This window comes from Pinus tabuliformis, chromosome 1_2 (genome assembly GCF_031772625.1).
Source record: "Pinus tabuliformis cultivar Carrire ecotype Pingquan chromosome 1_2, CPIR1, whole genome shotgun sequence".
NCBI classification, from domain to species: domain Eukaryota; kingdom Viridiplantae; phylum Streptophyta; class Pinopsida; order Pinales; family Pinaceae; genus Pinus; species Pinus tabuliformis.
The window spans coordinates 392,957,021-392,982,447 of NC_142298.1; the positions used below are offsets into that span (position 1 = coordinate 392,957,021).

At 44.1% G+C, this 25,427-nt stretch overlaps 1 protein-coding gene across 1 annotated transcript in view; it reads right to left on the bottom strand.

Annotated features, from left to right (window-relative positions):
- LOC149206019 (glutathione S-transferase zeta class-like) overlaps positions 1 to 25,427 on the bottom strand; it is a 301,939-nt gene that overhangs the window by 109,508 nt on the left and 167,004 nt on the right. Inside the window, exons 7-8 of the mRNA XM_089395259.1 lie at positions 365 to 418; positions 159 to 234 (exon numbers count right to left, since the gene is read on the bottom strand). Of these exons, the coding sequence (XP_089251385.1) occupies positions 159 to 234; positions 365 to 418 (130 nt within the window). The remainder of the gene's footprint in view (positions 1 to 158; positions 235 to 364; positions 419 to 25,427) is intronic.

Sequence of the window (25,427 nt, forward strand, 5' to 3'; positions counted from 1 at the left end):
AACAAGTATTGTTCTTGTAACCAAAAATGCAATTTTGAAGTACTTTATTCTCCTATTTCCTGACCATACTCTGTAGAAACCATTTGAGTTTTTGTGATCATGCAAAAGCAAAAAGAATAAAATTATATCTACATATACCAAATTATACAATCCCTTACCAGTAAAACCTTTCTCTATGAAGTGTTTAGGCCATGCTTGATGCTCCTTTGGTCCAAGTTTCTCTTGAATCAAATTCTACATAAATAAAGCTCTTTGTAATTAGGGATCATCTTCATTATTTACTAAGCCACGAGTATTTAAACCCATTATAATGTAAAAAGAGACATAAAACATGTAACTACATGAACTTTATGTGAGTACACACCAAGACACCCATATTCTGCAGTGGTTGTATGTTTGATCCAATGAGAACAGCGGCCTGCATCCATGTTAATGTCATTCTAAATCTGGTACACTAGTGGAATATTTACAAAGAAAAGAAACGTCTCAGGAAGCATGAAAACATATAATTTTTGTCACTTTTCATCATTACAAGATCCTTGTGATGAAAAATACATACATGGACTCATATAAGCATTTGTTGTAAAAGACATGGATTTTTGAATTAAGTAGACTGCCATAGGTGTGACTCCACATAAGCTAGAGCACTTGTTAAATATTTGCATAGCATAGAAATGTCTCATAACTGCATGAAAACATTTACAATTTTTTTCAATCTTTATAGTTGCAAAAATTTGGAAAATAGAAAATGATCTTGAAGTTGTTTGAAGAGGTTTCTTGAATGCATGAATTTAGTTTTACCTATGGTCCCACTTAAAAATTGTTAAGCGTGAAGTTTAAAAACACTGAAGAAAAAAGGCGAATGGAGTAACAGAAGTGATTTCTATGGGAGAATTTTTTTTATAGTTGTCTTTAAGGATGACACATAAAGGCAAACAAATAGTTGAGGGAAATTTTGCACGAAGTGGGGAAGTTTTTTGGAAGCCAAGCGTTGGAAGTTGTTGAATTTCCACGACCTTAGGTTTAGGTTAGAGTCTTAAAGTCACTGACGCTACCAAACCAAGAATGTTATGGAGAGACAATCCCACAATATTAAGCAACAATTTGCATGCAACAATTAGCCTTAAAACAACGAAAATCCCATCCAACATATATGACAAAGTAACAAGAATAGCATCAAAAATTTCGTACTTACAATGCAGTAGAGTATATCCAACCATTCACAAATGACAATAACGAAGCTCCAAGAGAAGATAAACCAATAACCATACATCAAAATTCATCCATAAATGCTCCAATTCATCCTCCAGCAAAAAGTGCGAAATTCTCTAAAGAAGAGAGAGATCCAATCCAAAGTGATGATGAGAAATGATCTCACCTCACTTGTATTTATACACATCTAAGGAGTTCGAATTAGCCTCCTTAGCCTACATAATCCCCAAAAATAAAATAATGCGCTAATAATACAACCTTTTGGTGACAAGCCCACCAAACTAGCTCACAAATAAAAAAGCAAGCCTCTCAAGAGGTCAAATAATAATCTATGCGTGTCTTAGGGCCTTCTAAGAGGTCTAATGAGTTCCATGGGTGCCACAATGAAGAATAGGACCCTCAAAAACAGTGGATGAGGGGTTGGTTCCTTGTGATAACCTGTGGTGCTCCAAATGACTATGGGGGAAGACAAGTGTCCTCATGGGTCTCCGAACAAATCGAAGATTCCTGTAGGTTTCCCTCAAAGGCTAGGATGATACTGTAGGAGATGCCAAATCATTGTAGAAGTCTTGGATCATCTGCCAAGTGTATGGTGTAGATCTAGGGCCAGTTGGGCATGATGGATCAGGTACATCCTCCTCGTCCAATAAGTGAACCATGAGCAATCACTGAATCGCTGTGGGGATCCTTGAAGTGAAATATGCTGCTGTGGAGGCCCATGGATCTCAACACCCACCCTATATGTCCCAATGTAGCCCTTTGGAGGATTAGGACATCATATAGGGAGACCAAACCCCAAATGGAAACCATCTGCAATCCTACATAAGATCCAATGCATCCCCTAGGCTTCTAGTACAACAAGTCATTAGAGAAATTGAGTAAATGAGCTTACTTAATCATGGACCACAGGTGGGGACTTCATAATGGCATGCTCTTCCATAATGGGCTTCGAGATGCGCCAATGTCTCTTAAACTCCTAATGAGGTTAACCAAGAATCTTATTAGGTGGTTCTACTTCTAAAGGGGATAATTGTAATGTCCCAAAGAGTAAATAACAATGCTAAACAAGAAAAATACACATATGACATAGAAAAATTCAGACAAAAATTAAACACGCATAAAATTGCACCAGAACTACGCCAAACTGAGCCATTTTATTATCAAAGGAGAGTACAATGCATGGAATGTGTGCACCTAGCTTGCCAAAGCAAGCTAGACAATCTTAGGTGAGGAAAATGCTGCCCAGATGCAAAGGAAAGACATCTCCTCAATGTTCTACGCTGGCCCTAGAAATTTCTACAATTGCTGGCTGGAAGAAACCCCTGTTTGAGCCTCCAAAAGTGCTTAGAAAATCCCGCCAAATCAATCTTGAACTCTCCACCAAAAACCCAAAAAAACCCAGAAAGGGTTTGGCCTATATTGAAGCCAAAGTCGAACCCACAAAATGGTGCAAATTCCCCACCTAACTAACAATTCGCCTTGTTATAAGAATTAGAATTTCAGGCTCGAATATCGCCGGGAAAATTCTCAAATTTTAGCCATGGACTCTCACAAAACCCACAAAAACCCAAAAATGGTTTGGCCTGGTTTTGACCTTCCAAAATCGACCCCCAAAAGCCCTACACTTTCCAATAGTTGTTGAAGCATGTTGTCTGTCAAACCACCAACAAAATCCTCCCTAGACACTCCTAAAATGTAGCAATCAACTCCACCAATACTTCCCTTATTTCTCTCGGTAAGCAATAGCACCAATGGTTGAAACTCTATCTCCCACGTGTCCCCAGTTTCTCTATTCTGCGCTGGCCACAGAGTCTACAAAATCACCCCTGAATATTGCTGCCACTTCCAGTCCTCAAACTCACCCAATAGCCAACAAATTTGTTGAGCCTTCTTCTCCTTATTTGTCCCGACAATAGCCCTTCGGAAGAACGCTGCAATGGCCACACTAGATCCACTTCTGCGTCCAAAAATACGCACTGTTGAGGCGAACTGAATACAAATGCTGGAAATCTCTCTACAAATCTCCTTTGGATGATAATGGATAGACCTCTATAGGGTGGCACTCTAAGTCCCCTGAAGAAAGGGTGAGTTCTCCACTTGGAAAACTCTTGCTAAGCAGCAAATGACCCGGTTAAACAACTCGAGCAACAGAATCAAATTTGACAAGCCAAGAATGCCAAATGAAGTGTGCTACCTTCCTTTTATAACTTTCATGGAGTCTTTCTTCCCCCGTTTTCTTCCCTCATGCATTTCAAATCATTGGCTTAGGGAGTGCGTATTTCTTCTGTGGGTGGCCCCCACATATCATTAGCAAAACAAAATAAAATAAAATTAACTTACCTCTAACTCCTAAGTCTTCTATCAAAAATCAAATGGGCCCATCTTCACCAAAATTGGCCCCCAAAATGTAAAAATAAATCTTGTTCTAAAATAATTTAGGAAGGGACACTACAATCCTCCATGCCAAAAATTGTTTGTCGTCAAGCAATGCCTGAATAAGTGTCCTCTTTGACTATTGATCACCACTGTAACCACCAATAATACCAGGGTCCCAAATGTACCATTTAGTCATCCCCAATCTTAGCACTGTCCCGACATGAGGAATCCCTCGATACTAGGATCCCAAGCCATCCTAATCAATGTGAAGCACACCTTGCTCCACTCACTATCCAACCATATACAAGTACCGGAAGCCCTCTGGATACGAGCAATAAGTAGAGCATCATGATAATGTAGGACTCTACCCAACTCCCCGTGAAATTTCCTTACTGAGTAGTCCATCTCATGCACTACAAGAGTAAACCCCTGAAGATGAAATCCAATCCTAGTGGGATTGAACCCTCGTCTACCTAGGCCTCCCCTAATCTCCTCCTGTTGATCACACTGCCACACTGGTGAAGTTCCCCACACCATCAACGAATCACTAAAACCAAATGGAAGATCTAGATGACCCTGCCCTGTAGAAACCAACTCACCTCTATGGGTAGCTGAACGGCTTAGACCTGTTATACCAGAATCCTCTGCCCATCGTAGAAGGAACCTATCCTGTTGACATCCTGATATTCTGGTCATAATTGACTTCCTAGCATGCTCGTACCTGACCCTCCTCTCCCATAACTCTCGGCCATAATCTATGCGATGATCGAGGCTAGGCCAATCTTGCCAAAGCGAATCAACAGTGCTAGTGCCTATCACTCCATGGCTAACCCTAATCTTGAGCAACAATCTGCCTCGTCCTATGGTGAGGGCTTCGGTGATCCCCCATGTGTCTACTTGTGAATGAATCAATCCCACATGTTATCCCAACCATGCTCGCTGAGGAGTGGAGTATCCCAATAATCCACTGGATCCCTGGATCCCAAACCATACTGGAGGTCCACAATCCCCAATCCTCTCTGACTGCCACTGTGATATGTTGTTAGATGTTGGGACCCTTCTATGCCCTGTCTCTGCCTCTTATAGGTATCCAAAAGGTAGGCACCAAGCATCAAGAACCTATGCCGCGAATATCCAAGTGCTCTGTGCCTGCCAAATCACACAACGAGATTTGTTATCCCAGCTCCTGATGATGTGCTCGGGTACTGCCAGAAGCCTAGGCATCATCCTACCAATAAGGACTACCGTCCTCCGCACCTCATGCTCACCTAACACCTTGAGCTGTTCAGCTGAAAAAGCACCATGTAACTCCCTCTCAATCACCTCCCCAAGTGTGAGCCTAGAGGTGGAACATATGCTACCTTAACAATCAACCATGTCATCCCTAAGCCTGTAACCGTCAACTCGTGCACCTACCAAGTGTCTGTGAAAATTTGGATGCTCAAATTTCTACTCCAACAACTTATTACGTTTCTCCTATTTGTTAATTACTGAACAAAGTTATTTACTATGTGACAATCAACCATGCCATCCCTAAGCCTATAACCGTCAACTCATGCACCTACCAAGTGTCTGTGAAAATTTGGATGCCCAAATTTCTACTGCAACAACTTATTATGTTTCTCCTATTTGTTAATTACTGAACAAAGTCATTTACTGTTTCCTACAGTAAACACCAAAACGAATACACTAAAGCGTATACCATTAAAATAAAATGTGGAAACAAGAATCTAAGCAAGAAAGAAATACACAACACATCTACACAATTATTTTTGGACAAACGTCCCCGGAAAAACACAGTGGTGGAAAACTGGTGCAGCAGTTGACGGTTTTATTATTAAGCAGTAGTTTTTTTAATACAATCTTTGTATGCCTTGCTGGCTATCCAGTACAAAGAATATCACTGACAGAGAGATGAGTGAGATTACCTCACACTATCACTAGAAATCCTGGCTGGTCCAGCCACTGAATGGACAATCCCTGTTTGCCTCTGCGCAATCTCTACGCAATCACTGCGTAGGTGTTAAAATTGGCAACTAGGGCCAAGCTCCACGTGGGTCATCTTATTAATGACAACTGATATTTTTCTTAGACTCCTCCCATTGAGAGGTGTAGGATTGATCTAAAGATCATCCGATTCCGATAAGTATTCATGGAGATATGATTTTATTTGTGTTATGGGACAATTCGTCAAGGTCGGCCAGCAACTAATCTGCCCCCTCTGTGCTCCACGTCTTACTATAAAAGGAGGAGGTCTTCAAGTCATTTAAACACTCACTTCTCCTCAGATCTCTCTCCAGTCTCTTGAGTTTAGTGGCTAGGGAGGTCAAGAGGAAGAAGCCCTAGACGCAGTGAAGAAAGGGTTCTATGTGCCCTAGACACAGTTGAAGAACGCAGCCCTAGCCGCAGTCAAAGGGAGCTCAAAAACGCATCCAAAAGGAGCCCTAACATCTGTCTAAAGGAGGCAATAATACGCAGCCAAAAGGAGCCCTAACAACTGTCTAAAGGAGGCCCTAATACGCAGCCAAAAAGAGCCCTAACAGCTGTCTAGAGGAGGCCCTAATACGCAGCCAAAAAGAGCCCTAACAGCTGTCTAAAGGAGGCCCTAATATGTAGCAAAGAAGGAGCCCTATACGCAGCCAAGTGATGGCCCTAATTTGCAGCAAAGAAGGGAGATCTACCCACTATTTAGGGGAACTTCTACACACAGCAAGGCAGCCCTAATCCGCAGACATGAGGGAGCCTTAAAGGAGCCTTAGTTGCATATCTAAGGAAAGGTTAAACGTGCCCTAGATGCAGTCTATACATGGTTGAACGTAGGCCTAAACACAGTCACCTTAACACTATTCTAGGCCGCATTTGTGGAGGGTTTCATGTGCCCTTAGACTGCTGTGAGAAGGGATCTGAATGGTTCCTTATATGTAGTCTCATGACTGCCCTAGCCACAGGAAAAGAGAAGGTTACAACAGTTCATTAGTGGGACAATTTGGGAGGTCTACTATATCAAGGAGCACTGTTATGATGCAGCATGGAGGGCAGCAACTCGTTGGAGGAAAACTACAGTCATTAAGAGCAATTCTGGGCCATCTTAGATGGACTGTTAGGGACTGTGGTCAGTACCCTAATCAGTCCCTGAATTGCAGCATTATAGCATGTTCAAGAGTTGACATTTCTATAGACTAAATGTTGTTGCGTTAATAATGATTGGACACTATCTGGGATATGTTTGTTGCTATGTGCTAGGCCGCAGGCCATAGCACCATAACAAGGGTTGTTATGGGCCGTGTATCAGGGTGTGCAGCACAAGTGTATCAAGGTGTAGCATAAGTGTATCAAGATGCAACACAAGGGGATGCAGCATGATAGGCACAATAATGTACAATTTGAAGATGCAGCACAAGGAGGTGCAACATGATGATATGGTGCAGCAGCATGATGTGTACAGCATGAAGATGAAGAGCAGCAAGATGGGTACAACATAATGAGGGACAACTCAGCAGTGATGCAGCATGCTGCAACTTTGTGATGAGACATGGTATGATGGTGCAACACTATGATAGGGTGATGGAATCACATGAGTCCATATCCGTTACCTCATGAGACATCTTCTTAGAGAAGATCTATGTTCTTATCTTGTCAAGTCAAAGTGTTGACTTCTGATGTATATGTACTATCTCTCTCTCTCTGCTAAACTATTGTAGAAATATAAGAAGAATTGATAAAGGGTTTCCCCACATTGGGGTTTGTCCCTGGCTAGCACCACATCTTGTGTCCTCTTGTCTTGGCTTGTCTTCTGCGATTTATTTTTATGTTCTATCTGCAGTTTACTTTAATATTGATGTGATTGCTAATCTGGAAGAGATATTGAGCTAACTGTGAAACTTGAAATAAATTGCTCTAAGCATAGAACATAGCTAAAATTAACAGTAGGCCCTGCGTCACAGCTACTGGGGTTTGCGTCACTCCTCCCGGCTGATCGATTTTCCTTTGAGACTTCGATTTCTTCCCTCTCGGTCTCACACCCTGGCTTCTGGCCCTGGAAATCGATTCTTCAACAAACTTACGGATTCCCTCTAGGCTTTTGCGTGGCCCTGCATCAGCTTCTCTGGCTTTGCAATGCCTCTGCTGGATCTCTCTCTACCTCCTCTGCTGAGTATTCCTGGATCAGGAGAAATCTCCAACCGGAACTATCCCTGCCCCTCGCTACAAAAGATTACCTTGAATTCCTCTCCAGTAGTTGCTCTCCTTCAGAAATTCGATCTTCTGATCTTCGCTCGATGTGTTCTCCAAGTGCCCATCAAGCCTCCTCCTATAATCGTCTCGTTAATCAATCAATGGCTCAGATTAGATTCTAATCAATGGCTAGGGTCATATTGACTTGATCTTCGTCTTTTTCTAGAAGTTTCATCCATAGTTTAGATTAATATCCATTAATTATTTTAATTTCCCAAGTTTAGACTTTGGGACCCATTAAAAATAATTAATTATTTTAATAAAACTATCTCCTGGTGGAATTTCCCAAAACGATTTTTGTGTATTAGAGAATGCATGTGTCTAATCCTTCCTGCAAAATTTGAGACTTAGAGCACATTTGATGCTACCAGAAATTAACAATGACTCAACTCGAGAGTCTCCTCTCAGCCGTGTTAGAGTCGGTCTAGTAGCCATCCATCAACGATCAAAACTCTTTGCATTTGCATAAGTAGGTGTCTCATCAGTGTCAATTTTTGCATTCCATTAGGCATGCCATAACCTTGATGGAGGAGCTGGTGTTTTTGTCCCCCTCTTGGCATTGTTGGATCAAAGTTGTTTCAGTCCTTAAACTCTTTTAAGCTTACTTGTCTTGTCTTGAAGTCAAAATTCTAGGTCTAGGGTTTTGGTCAAGTTTGTCTTCAAGGTCATGTCTCTGAAGGTCAATAAGTGCCCAGCAAGCCAGAGGGATGATTTTCAAGGTGTTTCTTCGAAAATTTCTATCTTGTACAGTTAATTTTCACCTTGGATTTAAAAACCCTGTTTTTAAAGCCAAGGTCATTTTTCAAATTTTTGTAAAAAATGGTAAAATTTCAAAAGGCTTCAAAGGACAGCATGTAACCCTGGCTCCCTTGCCAAGATCCCTCAGATGTTATCCCTGCAAAAAGTATCGAGCAAAAGCATCAAATTAGTCAATTTCAGGACAAAAGGAAACCAAAAACATCAAGTTTATAAAGTGTCAAAGAAAAACATTATAAAGTGGGTTTGGGCATGAAATTAATTCAAATCAAGGTTATAAAAGCCCAATCTCCCTCCATCGAGCCTCATTGTGCATCTAAGTCACTTGCAAGAGAGATTGGGTGAGAGATTGGACGAAGTTTTTGAGCTGGACAGGCGCGCGACCCGTCAGACCAGGCGCGCGACCCGTCAGAGGCGCGCGACCCGTTGAGCGCCCTCCGACAGTGCAAATTTATAACGGGCGCGACCCGTCAGTGGCGCGCGACCCGTTGGGTGAGGCGCGCGACCCGTCAGCACCCTCCTTATAAAACTGCCTGCAAATTTCACCAAGGAGCCACAAAATCGCCGGATTGTGTGAGGTAGGCCCTCAAGCTTAAAAATTTGTTGCTTGTTATGGTTAAAAGAAATCATGAGTACATTTTCAAAGATCTCCATGTGCAAGAGAAAAGCTCCATGTTGCTGTAGTTTGAAATTGTAAAAGTGGCTAGGGTTTTATGCTGTTTTAAGGTATTCCCTTGTAATCATTTTTTCCCCATTCCCATTTCTTTTTCCTTGACATTCCATGTAAATTTCCCTTGCAAAATTAGTGAAAAACCCTAAAATCCCAAATCAACCCTTTTGATCAGTTTACTATCCTAAAATCAATGTTACCCTATTAGTTATCTCGCCCATTGAAGATCTTTATCGAGATAGACCGGAGAGAGCCCTCTCCTGCCCCGTAGGGCTAGCTACGAGGCTAAGTGGTTTGATGTTACCTTGAGGTTTACCTTTCTCAGCCTGAGGTGAAATTTCAAGCGCTAACAAGCCGCATTGGTTTTTGCATGCCTCTTAGTTCATAGAACTCCCAAAAAGAGAGGGATGCCTGAATTTCATGACCCAACGATTGGTATGCCCTCCAATTTGCTTCTAATAACTCCACATCAATTGTAATCATGTCTTGCCATCTTGATGCATTACCCATAATTTTGGGCTTAGTGGATTCGCTGTATAATTGAGAATGGTCCTGATTCCCAATTGCGGAATGAATCAACTTCTCCCCCACATCAATCACATCATTCAAGGTTACTTCCATGTTGTTTAATTCTAATCTTTCTTTGGATCCCATGATTTCTTAGCTTTTTATTCTAGTCTTTTCATAGAACGAAGGGTTTCCCATAGGTTGAGCCAAGGTTATTGCTTTGATACCATTGTAATGTCCCAAAGAGTAAATAACAATGCTAAAAAAGAAAAATACACATGACACATAAAAATTCAGACAACAATTAAACACCCATAAAATTGCACCACAACTGCACCAAACTGAGCCATTTTATTATCAAAGGAGAGTACAATGCATGGAATGTGTGCACCTGGCTTGCCAAATCAAGCTAGACAATCCCAGGTGAGAAAAATGATGTCTGGATGCAAAGGAAATACTTCTCCTCAATGTTCTGCGCTGGCCCTAGAAATTCTACAATTGTTGGCTAGAAGAAACCCCTGTTTGAGCTTCCAAACATGCTCAGAAAAATCCTCCAAATTAACCTTGATCTCTCCACCAAAAACCCAGAAAGGGTTTGGACTATTTCCAAGTCAAAGTCGAACCCACAAAATGGTGCAAATTCCCCACTTAACTTGCAATTCGCTCTGTTATAAGAATTAGGATTTTAGACCCGAATATTGCCGGGAAAATTCTAAAATTTTAGCGACAGACTCCTCTCACAAAACCCACAAAAACCCAGAAATGGGTTGGCCTAGTTTTGAACTTCCAACATTGACTCCCAAAAGCCCTATGCTTTCCAATAGTTGTTGAAGCACGCTGTCTGTCAAACCACCAACAAAATCCTCCCCAGACACTCCTAAAATGTAGCAATCAACTCCACCAATACTTCCCTTATTTCTCCCCGCAAGCAATAGCCCCAATGGTTGAAACTCTATCTCCCACGTATGCTCAGTTTCTCTATTATGCACTAGCCATAGAGTCTGCAAAATCACTCCTAAATATTGCTGCCACTTCTAGCCCTCAAACTCACCCAATAGCCAACAAATCTATTGAGCTTTCTTCTCCTTACTTCTCCCGGCAATAACCCTTAAGAAGAATGTTGCAATGGCCACACTAGATCCACTACTGCGTCCTCCAAAAATACGCACTGCTGGGTGAACTGAATACAAATACTAGAAATCTCTCTACAAATATCCTTCAGATGATAATGGATAAACCTCTCTAGGGTGGCACTCGAAGTTCCCCAAAGAAAGGGTGATTTCTCCGCTTGGAAAACTCTTGCTAAACAACAAGTGACCCGGCTAAATAACTCGAGCAACAGAATCAAATTCGATAAGCCAAGAATGCTAAATGAAGTGTGTTGCCTTCCTTTTATTACTTTCGTGGAGTCTTTCTTCCCGCCTTTTCTTCCCTCTCATGCATTTCGAATCATTGGCTTAGGGAGTGTGTATTTCTTGTGTGGGTGGCCCCCAAATATCATTAACAAAAATAAAAATAAAAAAAATTAACTTGCCTCTAACTCCCAAGTCTTCTATCAAGATAATTTAGGAAGGTACATTACAATAATATAGTCAAGGTACATCCTTCAAAAGGTGGTGGCATGTCACAGATAGGTGAATGGAGTAGGGGATGAGAAGGGGAAACCATGGGTCACATGCTAGGGTACAAGGGTAGCTAATAAGAGGGAGCCCACACTTGGGTTTATAATGTGTAGGAGGGAGCAATCGTGGTACATGAGGTGCCCCGGCTTTGGTTTTTCCACCATTCTTTATATACCTTTTGCCTTTCTATGATTTTCTTTGATTAACTGCTCGGGGCTCGAGGGGTTATAGCATGATGTATAAAATATGACAGTGAATTCCCCCTTTTAAGGTGGGGCATTTCATCACTCACCAGGGGTTGGGACAATCATGGACTCCTATATGATTAAGAAGGCTCATAGAACCTGAGGGAACCAGGGTGATGGCCATGATGATGGGGTAGAGCTACACGTATTGGCTTTTGCCCACATGCTAAATTTTTTGTCCCGACCATTGTTTGCATTTTGTGGTGTTTTTCCTGTTGAATGCGTCCATATATGCTTTTAACTTTCCTTTTAGCTGCATCAACCTCCGACCTTCATTCCAAGCCGTGACCCAAGGTGTGGGCAAGGGGAAGGGGCGAGCCGACCCTATGTGGACTCGATGGAGGAATGTGGACCCAGGTGGGAGAAATGATGGATGGGGTAATAATGAATGGAAAGTGTAATATTCCTAATTAGCCATGGCTAATTGGAATATTCGATTTTGCTCAATTTTGCCTTCTATAGTTATTTATAAATAAAAAGGTGAGGAAAAGGGGAACATAACTCACCTTTAGAATAAAGTCACTCCCTAGTAGCACAACGTTGTGACTTAGAGGGGAGCCAAGGGGGCCAAAGGACCACACAGAGATGGGACCCACACAGACACTTGGAGGGACTGCGTAGATGGAAAGGAACACGTGACAAGAGAGGGACTGCGTTGGAGGAGGTGGGCCTTGGGATTGAGAGAGGCCAACGCTATAAAGAAGAGGGGAGCCTCCTCATTTTGTCATTCGATTATGTGCATTTGAGCTAGTCACTTCGACTTGGAGCACGTTGGCTACTTAACCTATCTGCAGCTTTGTTTAGTGCATTGAGTGTCTCTGTTCGGAGATCTCACCCTTAGCCCTAGGGGACTTCGAGTGCCTGCTTGGGCAAGGTAGTTTTCAACAATCTTTTGCAGGAGGATTGATCTTTGGAGGGAGGAGGAACTGAGCATTTTGGATAACTGCACAATTTTGAGAGAGGGATGCAGCTCTTTTGGTGGGAGTTCCGGATTGAGGGTTTTGCGAAGGATTTGAGCTGGGAGATTGAGCAAGGGATCAGCCCTTGCATATTGGAGGATTTTGGTAGAGTTTCAGGTGGAGTTTTGGAGGATTCTATTTAGTGGCAGCGCAGAGCCTTGAGGGACAGCGTAGATCTCCAAGGGGGTGATTTTCGAGGGTCGACTATTTCAGAAAAGCTTTCTGGGCTTTTCTGGGTTTCTTGAGTAGAGTCTGATTCCAGAGTTTAAGCATTTTCTGAGGAGGGGAACAGCCCCAAATCCTCATTTGATTTCCATCAGTAACAGCAGCACGACAGTTCTCCAGCAGCCTGGACGCAGTTCAGAGAGAGGCCATTCCTTTGCTATTCTGAATGTATTTCTTCACTTGCCTTGTGCAAGTTGAGGTGCTACCTGTCTGATCACCTCTTGTACTCTTTCCATTACTCAGTATAATAAAATAGCTTAGCATTTCTCTCTGCATTTCTTGAGTATCTGCTTATATTTCATGTTCACATTATTATCTGTTGTACCACTGTTATTTTTATCACTTTGAGTTTCCGGGTCACTATATCATTTGGACGTGTTTGTTTGGAGTTTGCTTCGGTTTGAGGGATATCCCAGAAATGGGATATTACAATGGTATCAGAGCATAGATCTGGCTCAGCCTGTGGAGCTAGAAATCTATGACACTAGGGGAAAAGCCCTACATCTGTTACAGAGGTAGGAGATACAGAGACATTGGGCGTAGGTTGGAGAACACCTACGGAGAGGGAGACTGTGTTCCAGTGGTGGACGCAGAACAGGAGGAGCCTGTGGTGGACACAGGACGGGAGGAGCCTGTGGTGGATGCAGAGCAAGAGGAACCGATGGCAGATGATGACGGGAAGAAATTTGCGGACATGCTCCTCAAATCAGTGCAGGATTTGTCGAGGCAGATTGAGGTGATGGGGCAGAGATTCACGGCAGTGGAGGCTAGACAGCGTGAGAGCCCACGAGTTTTCTAGGTTGGAGAGGGATTGGGTGCATCTCACCATTTACCAGAGTAGGGTGCCACTCAGCGTGATGCGACTCAGCAAGTGGCCTCACATGCCCCTATACGCTCTACCATTCCCACTTTCCTAGGAGCAGACACGAGGACCGGAGCACAGCAAGAGGCAGAGCCCGGTCATATGGGCGATTATTTTGCGGAGTACCAGGCCTATGGGTAGGAGTTCAGGGATGCTCTCTCATTCAGAGACTTTCTTCAGCTCCAGCGGGATAGTAGACCCCGCGACCATCACAGAGGATACCGGAATTATCATGATGGAGACACCCACCGCATAGCTAGTAGATTTCACTTGCCTACATTTGATGGCTCTTCAAACAGTTCGGTAAAGTCTTGGGTGGAGAAGCAAGACATCTATTTCTAGCTTAACCAGATGTCGGAGACAGAGGCCATCAAGGTGGCAACATTACATTTGGATGGTGAGGCCCAGGACTGGTGGTTCCATGGGTTGGTTACACTCGGACACTCCACAGTGACGACATATGCCGAGTTCACCAGGAGACTAATAGAGAGGTTCGACTAGAGGGATCCAGAACAACATTTTGTTGAGCTGACAAGGCTCAAATAGATCGGAAACCCAAAGACCTACATTGTAGACTTCTTGAGGGTTTCAGTGATGGTGCCAGATCTATCCACAGCAAGGAGGATCTACATGTATGTTGAGGGATTAGCAGAGCCACTTCGGGGTCTAGTCAGGTCCACTAGACCAGCCACACTCCAGGATGCTATTAGCAGGGCCCAGGACTTATAGGATGCCTTACCCAGGACCCGGACACCTTACCCCCAGAGACAGGCTTTCTAGCCTAAGGGGAAGGATGTGAGGATTCCGCCTCCAAAGGGGAATCCAGGACGAGCACAGATTGATGATGATGCCAAGAGGGAGTTGAAGAAGAAGCGGTTGTGCTTTACCTGTCAGGAGTCGTGGGCATCGGGACATAGATGTGCTGCTAGCAAAGCACATTTCATTGAGGTCTTCTCCGAGAGTAGCGGGGAAGAGGATGAGGAGGATGATGTGGAGGCAGGAGGTAGTCATGCCGCGTAGGATCGTTTGCCACCTCCACCACCAGCAGCAGGTGGTGCAGCTTTTGCACCTACCAGAGGGGCCCTTGCAGCATTGCGAGGAGTTCCCAAATATTTGACGTTGCGCATACAGGGGACAGTACGTGGCCAGCGTGTATTAGTTTTGGTTTACAGTGGGGCAACCCACAACTTCATCGATGCACAGATGGTTGAGCGGAGAGGTATATAGACAGAGAGCTTCGATGGCTTTTCAGTTTTGGTCCCTAGAGATCAGACCATGGTGTGTGCTCATGATGTCCCAGAGTTATTAGTGACGATGGGCACCTACACACTGACTGACCACCTTTTCGTGGTCAATATTCCGGACACCAACATAGTATTGGGTGTTTAGTGGCTTATCACTCTAGGGAAGGTCACGACAGATTGGAAGGCCCTAGAGATGGAGTGGGATGATGAGAAGACAGGGAGGCATGAGAAGATATGGGGACAACACACATATCCGCCTCAGACTGTTTCGGCTCATCGGATGGAGGCAGTCTTCTGAAAGGGAGACATAGAGTGGGCAGTAGAGCTGCGTGCATCAGAGACAGGGACTACAGGGCAGACAGTGCACCCAGAGATACAGTCCATCCTTGACCGGTATGCCATAGTATTTGGGGAGATTCCGTTGGGACAGCCACCGGACCGGGGGTTTGAGCACACCATTGAGCTTGAGCAGGGCATACAGGCAGTGATTACTACCCCCTATAGGCATCCCAAGGCCTATTGGGATGAGATTGAGCGGTCCATTCAGAAGTTGCTGGCTCTTGGGCACATTCGGCTGAGCACGAGTCCTTTTGCTTCTTCCGTGGTGTTGGTGAAGAAGAAGGATGGCACAATGAGGATGTGCATTGACTATAGGGCCCTGAACAAGAAGACCCTGAAGAACAGGTACCCCATACCCAAGATCGATGAGTTGATGGATGAGTTGAGAGGAGCCCAGTTCTTCTCAAAGATTGATTTGAGATCTGGGTACCATCAGATTCGCGTGAGGGAACAGGACATTCCCAAGACCGCCTTCAGGTGTCACTATGGGGACTTTGAGTTTTTGGTGATGCCCTTTGGGCTAACCAACGCCCCAGCTACATTCCAGTCTTGCATGAATCACATCTTCCACAGTCACTTGAGGAAGTTTGTGGTGGTATTCTTTGATGATATACTCATTTACAACAAGACTTGGGAGGAGCATCTCCAGCACATTGAGACAGTGTTACGCATCTTGGAGGAGCAATAGTTCTATGCCAAACTCTCCAAGTGTGAGTTTGGATTGACGAAGATGTTGTACTTGGGACACATCATAGGGGTGGACGGAGTGAGTCCGCAAGGAGAAGATTAGGGCCATCAGAGATTGGCCGAAGCCGAGGAACGTGACGGAACTTCGGGAATTCATTAGTATTTGTACTTACTACCGGAAGTTCATCAAGAGTTTCTCACAGCTTGCTGCACCCCTGACGTATTTGACGAGGAAGGGGGCATTCAGTTGGTCGGATACAGCGCAGCGAGCCTTTGACAGGTTCAAGGAGGTGATGAGCAGCTGCCCAGTGCTTGTATTGCCAGATTTTTCGCAGCCATTTGTTTTGGAGTGTGATGCGTCGGGAGAGGGGATCGGTGCAGTATTGATGCAGGGAGGTCACCCTATAGCCTTTGAGAGCCGGAAGCTCCTTCCACACGACAGGTTGTATTCTATATACAACAAGGAGATGCTGGCCATCATGCATGCATTGGCCAAGTTCCGACAGTATCTAGTGGGTAACAGGTTTAGGGTGAGGACTGATCACAACAACCTCAGGTTCTTTTTGGAGCAGAAGCAGCTACAGGAGAGGCAGCAGAAGTGGATCAGTAAGATCCAAGCATATGACTTTGACATTGAGTATGTCAAAGGTAAAAACAACGTGGTAGCAGATGCCCTTTCACGTAGACCAGCCACGTTGTCTCTTATGAGCTTAGACACAAACTGGGGGGCTTGGCTCTTAGTAGAGTACTCCAAGGACAGATTTGCATGTGAGGTTCTGGATGGGCAGGTGGCAGATGACAGGTACAGGGTGATCGATGAGATCATCTACTACAGGGACTGGATCTTCTTGACTGAGAGATCTTAGCTCAAGAAGAAGATACTTCAGGCGTCACATGATTCACCATTGGTAGGCCATCAGGGGTTTACCAAAACCTACAGGGCAATTAGAGAGAGCTTCTCATGGAAGGGCCTCAAGGAGGACGTACTCCAGCATGTCTGGGAGTGCGACGTTTGCCAGAGGAACAAGGGGTAGATGATCCATCCCGCAAGATTATTGCAGCCTCTTCCCATTCCGGAGGGGAAATGGGAGAGTATTTCGATGGACTTCATCACAGGGTTGCCCATGGTGCAGGACAAAGATTGTATCTTTGTCGTCGTTGATCGACTGACAAAGTACGCACATTTTTTCGCCATATCCTCACACTACACAGTAGCACAGGTGGCTGAGCTGTTCTTCAGAGAGGTCTTCAGGCTACATGGTCTTCCTAAGACCATCATTAGTGACAAGGACAACCGTTTCATTGCCGAGTTTTGGTAGGAGCTTTTCCGGTTGGTGGGGACGAAGTTGACACCGAGTACCAGTTATCACCCACAGACGAACGGGCAGACAGAGATAGTTAACAAGTGGTTGGAGGGCTACTTGCGTAACTATGTCAGTGGGCAGCAGAGAGCATGGCTGAAGTGGCTGCATCTAGGGGAGTACGGCTACAACACTACACATCACATATCCATTGGCATGTCACCATTCTATGCTTTGTATGAAAATCATCCCTTATCTTTTGCTGATGTGATGTTTGGTGCTAGTAAGGCTCCAAGAGCCAAGATTTGGATCCAAGAGAGTCAGGATATTCTCCGAGCTCTCAAGGATAATATGGCTACAGCGCAGAACCAACAGAAGCTGTATGCTGACAGGGGTCAGGTGGAGAGACAGTTTGAGGTAGGGGACTTGGTCTACCTACGGTTACAGCCATACCGACAGTCGTCACTGAAGCAGAAGGGGGCTGAGAAGCTCAAGCCCCGCTTTTATGGGCCATACAGGGTGATACGCAGGATTGGACAGGTTGCGTATGAGTTGGAGCTACCCCAAGGCAGCAAGATTCATAACGTCTTTCATGTATCATGCCTGAAGAAGGCATTGGGACAGCATGTGACAGTGACAGATGAGCTACCGCCCACGGATGATGAGGGGAATTTGGTGTTGCAGCCAAAAGCTATTACTGATACCAGGGAGAGGCAGCTACAGAGCAAGACGGTTCGGGAATTCTTGGTAAGGTGGAAGAATTTATCGGATGAGGATGCCACTTGGGAGAGTGAGAAAATTTTGCAGCATCCATCACTTCAGTTGCTTGAGGACAAGCAACATTTTGCCGGGGGAGACTGTAATATTCCTAATTAGCCATGGCTAATTGGAATATTCGATTTTGCTCAATTTTGCCTTCTATAGTTATTTATAAATAAAAAGGTGAGGAAAAGGGGGACATAACTCACCTTTAGAATAAAGTCACTCCCTAGTAGCACAACGTTGTGACTTAAAGGGGAGCCAAGGGGGCCAAAGGACCACGCAGAGATGGGGCCCACGCAGACACTTGGAGGGACTGCACAGATGGAAAGGAACACGTGGCAAGAGAGGGACTGCATTGGAGGAGGTGGGCCTTGGGATTGAGAGAGGCCAACGCTATAAAGGAGAGGGGAGCCTCCTCATTTTGTCATTCGATTATGTGCATTTGAGCTAGTCACTTTGACTTGGAGCACGCTAGCTGTTTAGCCTGTCTGCAGCACTGTTTAGTGCATTGAGTGTCTCCGTTCGGAGATCTCACCCTTAGCCCCGGGGGACTTCGAGTGCCTACTCGGGCAAGGTAGTTATCAGCAGTCTTTTGCAGGAGGATTGATCTTTGGAGGGAGGAGGAACTAAGCATTTTGGATAACTGCGCAATCCTGAGAGAGGGATGCAGTTCTTTTGGTGGGAGTTCCAGATTGAGGGTTTTGCGGAGGATTTGAGCTGGGAGATTAAGTAGGGGATCAGCCCTTGCATATTGGAGGATTTTGGCAGAGTTTCAGGTGGAGTTTTGGAGGATTCTATTCAGTGGCAGCACAGAGCCTTGAGGGACAGCGTAGATCCCCAAGGGGGTGATTTTCGGGGGTCGGCTATTTCAGAAAAGCTTTCTGGGCTTTTCTGGGTTTCTTGAGTAGAGTCTGATTCCAGAGTTTCAGCATTTTCCGAGGAGGGGAACAGCCCCAAATCCTCATTTGATTTCCAGCAGTAGAGGGGACCGAGTTAGCCAGTTCAAGTGGCTAGACTGAGTCGGGCTTGCTTGTGGAGGAGGGTAAATTTCCTTCAGTTGATTTTGCCAGTATTTCTCTCAGATTGGATTGTCAATTTGGGCATTCACAGATTGTACTCAGAATTTCACTGCTGCATAATAATAAAACCCTCATCTGCTACACCGATTTTCCCACATTGGGTTTTTCCAAGGACATTTGTCCAAAAATAATTGTGTCAAATTTTTATTGTGTGTGTGCTAGCATTTTCTCAGTTTCTAGTTTATTTCTGTAGTGTTTTTATTTGTGAAGAATTTTGGTGTGGTTAATTCGATATTTTTTTGTAACAAAATAAACTGCATAATTTATCAGTTAGAAGAATTATTTCCAGTTGTTGCAATGTAACTAAATTTCACATGGTGTGAGAGCGAGTTTTGATAGATTAGAAGCTCAAAGACGAAGAGGGAGAAATTCATAGCTTAGAGGGAGAAACGAGACAATTTTTCCAAGGTCTGTGTAGAGGCTAATCAGGCAGAGCGAATTGTTGGAGAAGGGGTTGATTTTCCAGTTGTAGAGTGCAGGAGGAGTTATATTTGTTCATAAGTACTTCCCACAGGTAGTGGTGAAGCCAAGAAGAAATTCCGGTGAAGCGGAACAGAGAATTCATTGAGAAAATTATTGATCTGGGAACAGTTGTTTTAGCAGCAGTGTTTTAGTAGAAGAATCAGTGTTGGGTGGAAGTTGCACACACTCAGGGATTTTTTTCTCTGAGAGTTTTCAGTTTCAGTCTTGAAGGAAATCCAAAATTTCCAGTTGTAGAGGCAAAACCAATAGGCAAGACTGCACATTCCAGAAGGGAGTGAAATTTGCAGAGCAGGTAGCCAAGCAGAAGAGGAGGAGATTCTTGCTAAATTTTTTTCCAGTTGTGAGTTTTGCAGAGATGGCCTCTACAGGACTTTGTGATTAGGACATTAGATGGTGCATCCAAATACGTCATTTGGAAAGCTAGAATGTCTTTTATGCTAGATGAGCACGGTTTGAAGACATACGCAGAGAGAGTGGTAGTTGTACCTGCAAACCCAAAGCAACTAGAGAATTACAGAAAGGCGATGGCCAAGGCGAACCGGTTGATCCTTAATGACATTCAAGATCATATAGTCTCACACTTAGTGGCCAAGAATACAGCCAAAGAAATGTGAGATGCTCTTGCAGCACTATATCAAAATCCTTTTGAGAATCGAAAGTCGCTCCTGAAGGAGAAGCTGAGAACCACGAGGATGTAGAAGGAAGGAGTTACCCCCTACCTTACTAGGATTCAGGATATCTAGAATGAGCTTTCTGTTTTCGGAGAGATGCCACAAGAAGCTGAACTTGTGCGTGTAGCTATCAATGGTTTCATAGAGGAATGGGCCACTTTCTTCCAAGGCATCACAAGATGAGATCAACTACCTGGTTGGGATCGATTATGGGTAGATTTCAACAAGAGGAGATGCAACTTGCTCTAGTCAAGAGTAGTCTTAGTGGCAGCAATAGAGGATTGAAGAGTGTGAAGGAGGAGGAGAACATAGCCCTTGCATCAAAGGGAAAGGCAAAGAAAGGTCCCATTCAGGGACAAGGCTCGGGAGGAAAGAAGAAGGACCTGTCGAAGGTCAAGTGCTTCATGTGTGGTGAGTTCAGTCACTACAGTACTTATTGTCCTCAAAGAAATAAGGACAAGAAGGAGAAGCAGGAGTAGGCAACATCTTCGACAAAGATAGATCAGTTGTCCTCCAGGTTGGAGGAAGATTTCGCTCTATATGCGGCTATACCTCCAAGTGAGGGGTGGGGAGACATTGAGCTCTAGACTCCAGAGTTGTGCAAAGTTGGGAAGGATCTCTTGAGGGTAGCATCAGACAGGTGTTGAGAATTAGATAGATGTTTAGCATCGGGCAGGTGTTGCTTCTTTGATCAATACCCTTTCTATAGGGGCCCACAATATTTAGTAGCAAATGGATTAGTGTCAGATGGCGCAGTCAATTCTTGAGCGACAGTTGCAGTACTAGTTTCAATCAAACGCTGAGGAGCACAATGTAGTTGCAATGCAGACAAACTAAGTGGACAGTGTAGAGAGTGGTAGTAGTCAATGAATTAGGAGATAGTTGCAGTCCATAGATACAGGAGATTCAGTATTTTTTTATCTCAGTTGCAACAGATCAGCAACATGAGTTCTGTTGCAGTGCAATGGCAAAGTTGGCAATAGTACAAGGTGTACAGTGCAGTGTCAGCAGCAATGCAAATGAAGAGGTGGTTCAAATATAGTGTGGCAGATGAATCAAAGTTGCGCAGTAGTTGGTGGGTAATGGCAGGTTGTCACAAATGCCAAACATCATCAACGTCTATGGGAGATGGTGTTACGAGATAGAGAGAACACCTTCCTCGCTAAGAGGGAATGTTGATTTTTGTAGCATCAGACAGATGCTCTAGTCTCAAACTTTGTGGAGAGGCTAAAACACATGAGAGATCCATAACCCAGAAATCGTTTCTCGAAAGTCCACATAGGGACAACTCAATTAAATTAATTGATCGATAATTAAAAATGCCTAAGTCTAATTTAGGGAAAGCGATTAATTAATGGGAATTAATTGAGAAATGTGAGAATTCTCTAGAAACTCACACTGCTCAACCCAACGACAATCTTAGTCGTTGATGAGGACTTAATCATGGTTGTTGGTTAGCCAACAAGAGACTATAAGAGGAGGTTGATGGGGTTGGAGCTAGAGACACAAGACAACAGCCAGTAATGTGAGTTCCTTGGCAGATCGAGCTATCCAGCTTCAGAGGTTAAGTAGAGGAAGAGTTCGAGCCAGAAGGGACGTAGAGGGGCAGAGAGTGGTTTCGGAGGAGGATTCCAATTCCGGAGAGTTAGGAGAGGAGGCACAGTTATTTCTCCAGGAGGCTGCGCAAGGATTATGTAGTAGCCTCAACAAGGCAGTTCGATTTAGCTGAGTAGGAGGAGGATTCAGTTGCCATTGGTCAGAATAAATTTCCATAGGGTCGGAGAATTCATCTAAGAGCAACAACAATCAGTCAGAAGTTGATTCGAGGCAGATCTGGGCAGTGCATGTGAGTGATTACATAAGGTTTGTGCAGAAGCTGCACAGAGGGGTCCGAGTTAACCAGTTCGAGTGGCCAGACTGAGTCGGGATTGCTTGTGGAGGAGGGTAAATTTCCCTTAGTTGATTTTGCTAGTGTTTTTCTTTGTAATATTCCTAATTGGAATTTTACAGCTAATACCAAGAAATCGGCTATGAAAAATAAATAAATTGGAACTCATACACAATTAAAACAACAAAATATCCAACAACACAATCTGAGTCATTTTATTAATTTTATGATAAAAGAGTACATAAAATGAGCTGAAATTTTGGAACCTGAGTTTGCTATGCAAGCTGAGAAGAACCCAGAAAAATGGCCTAAACCCAAGTGGTAGAAATGGTCCTGGAGTGATTTGTGCACTATCCAAAAATAATTTGCTACTGGCTACTACCTAGAATGTTGATCTTAGGGCTGAATACTCCCCGGAAGGATCTGAAAATTTAGTTTTAACTCCTCTCCCGAAACTTAGAAAAACCCAAAAATGGTTTGGCCCAACTCTAAGCCAAAATGGAGCCCACCAAGTGATGCGAATTCCCTAGCTAACTAACAATTCACCCTGCTATAAAAATGTGGATTTCAGGCCTTAATATCACCCAAAAAATTATATAAAATTAGTCGGAGACTCCTCTCAATAAACCCACAAAAACCCAGAAAGGGTTTAGGCTAAATGCACCAACCCCCAGTGACCCCCAACAAGTGTAAATTGCTCAATTTGGCCAGAAAACGCCCTATAGTTTAGATACTGCTGAATTTGGCTCAAATCGCCCTCCAAGAAATCCTCCATAACTCTTGCAAATTTCTCCCCTCAATCACCAAGTAGATCCCAGCTCGAATGCTCCCCAAATTCTCAATCTATGCAAGTGCACAGAAGCTGCTAGTAAACCCCTGCGCAGGCCCTAGAATAGATAAATTTGGTCCTCCAAAATGCAGCACACTCGGCCTTGAATATCCCCAAGGAAAAACTTGTCCTCCCTATGTATAATTCTCTGCAAATTCTCATGCCAAAACCCCATTGTCTGCTTGCTTCTCTCAGCCCCTTCTAGTTTCCTTCTGCGCCCCAAGAGAAGCACGCTCCAGCTGGAAATAGTATGCAATGTAGCTCCTATAGAAGCCCTAATATGGACTCCTTCTTACTCCCCTAGGGTGACACTCGAAGTTCACTGAAGGTAGAGGTAGAATTCCTAGTGCTAAACAATGTGAAAATTCATTAAACTTGAGAATTCCTACTGCAAGACTAATGATATTTCTTCTACTTGTTAGATTTACATGAACAAGTTATTTGCAGTTTCATACGGCAAATATCGAAATACATACACTGTAGCCTACACCATTTAAATAATATGCCGAAACAAGAAATTGAACAATAGAGAAAGATACACACAAATGGCACAGATGTTTTGGACAAAATTACAAATGTCCCCGGAAAAACCCATTGCGGGAAAACCAGTGCAATAGATTTGAGGGTTTTATTATTATGCAGTAGTAAATTTGAATACAATCATTAGATGCCCTCTCGGCAATCCAGTTACAGAGAAATATCACGACAGAAGGATAAGTGAGATAACCTCACCCTATCATTTGAAATCATCGTTGATCCAGCCCTTGAGTGAACAGCCCCTGGCTGCCTCTACGCAATGTTTGCATCAGCCCATCGTCTCACTATCTAGGAATTGTGACACTCTTCCCACCTACTCGATTTGCCTCTGGAAATGTGACCTCTGCTCTCCCGGTCTCACACCCCGAAATCCAGCTACAGAAATCGATCTCCCAGCAAATTTTCAGACTTCCTCTTGGCTTTTGTGTTGCCTCTGCATGAACCTACGTTGCCTCTACATGGGTTTGTGTCAGCCTCTCAGGCTCTACACTACCACCACTGGATCTCCCTCTGTCTTCTCTGTTGAGTATTCTCCAACCGAGAAGATTTCCATTCGAATACTATCCCTGCCCCTCACTGCAAAAGCTCACTTCGAATCTCTCTCCGACAGCGACTCTGCTTCAGAAATTCGATCATCTGAACTCTCTCTATGTGTCTTCCAAATGACTCTCAAGCTTCCTTAAATAATCTCCTCGTTGACATTCAACGGCCGAGATTAGAAGCTAATCAATGGCTGAGATCATTTCTGCTTGATCCTCATCTTCTTCTAGAAGTTACACCCATAGTTAAATTAATACCCATTAATTATTAAAAATAATTAATTATTTTGATAAAACTGTCTACGAGTGGAATTTCCCAAAATGATTTATGGGTTCTTTGGAATTTCCCAAACCTCCCTGCAAAATTTGAGACTTATAGCATATCCGATGCTACCAGAAATCAACACTCCCTCTTAGCGAGGAATGTGCTCTAACAATGCACCCTGTTGAAGCATCACCCTCTTTTTGCGTTGTTGATGTCTGACACGCTGTCCACCAACCACTACGCTGTTGCTGCAATTGTATTGCTGCTGACACTACCACTATCAACACTACATCTGTACTACAGCTCCTTCTGAATTTTTGCATCCGTGTTGCTGCTGGCACTGCCACTGTCAACTACCTCTGCACTGCAAACTGCTGCTGCTACTTCATCGACAATAGAAAAACATCCAAAATTATTGAACAAGTGTTCAGCATAGATGCATCTCGATGCTGAAGATCTGACTACTGCTAGTCTCACGCTATCCCTTTGAAGCCACTGCTTTGTTGTTGCTACTGCACTGTGCCTCCCTGCATTGTTGCAAGTCTGCACTACATTGCTCAGACTTGGCGTTCTAGCCACACCATCTGCCGCTCTAACACTCCTCTGCACCATATGATACTTCGTCCATCCTGCTACTCCTGATTTGGGCTCCTGTAGCAAGGAATTGATTCGAGATGTGGGCCCCTCAAGAATCCTGCCCATTTGTAGCTCTTTCGAACTACAGCTCCAAATCAGCCCACCTCCCTCCTAGAGCTATCTCGGTTGTCATGGTGAACTCCTCCTCTTCGATCTTCACAGGTGCAGCTTTCGGATCGTGCTTCTCATTTTTGTCCTTCTTCCTGAGAGGACCCATTTCGGGCAGGATCCTTAAGGTACCCAACCTCTTGGATTATACATTGCTACGGGAACCCTGAAGAGGAGTAGCAAGATTGGCAGATGTCGGTAGAGACGGATGCGAATGGAACGACAGAAGGAGCTACAGTGCAAGAGTCTCAGGACAACGTGAGGAAGCAGTGCGAGATGCATAGAGTTGTTGTAGCATCATAGAGGTCAAAGAGGGAGCACTTGTCAACAACAGAGGGAGCTTCAACATGTAGAGGGAGCTTCCGTACAGATGCAGCAGTGGTAGTGGCAGG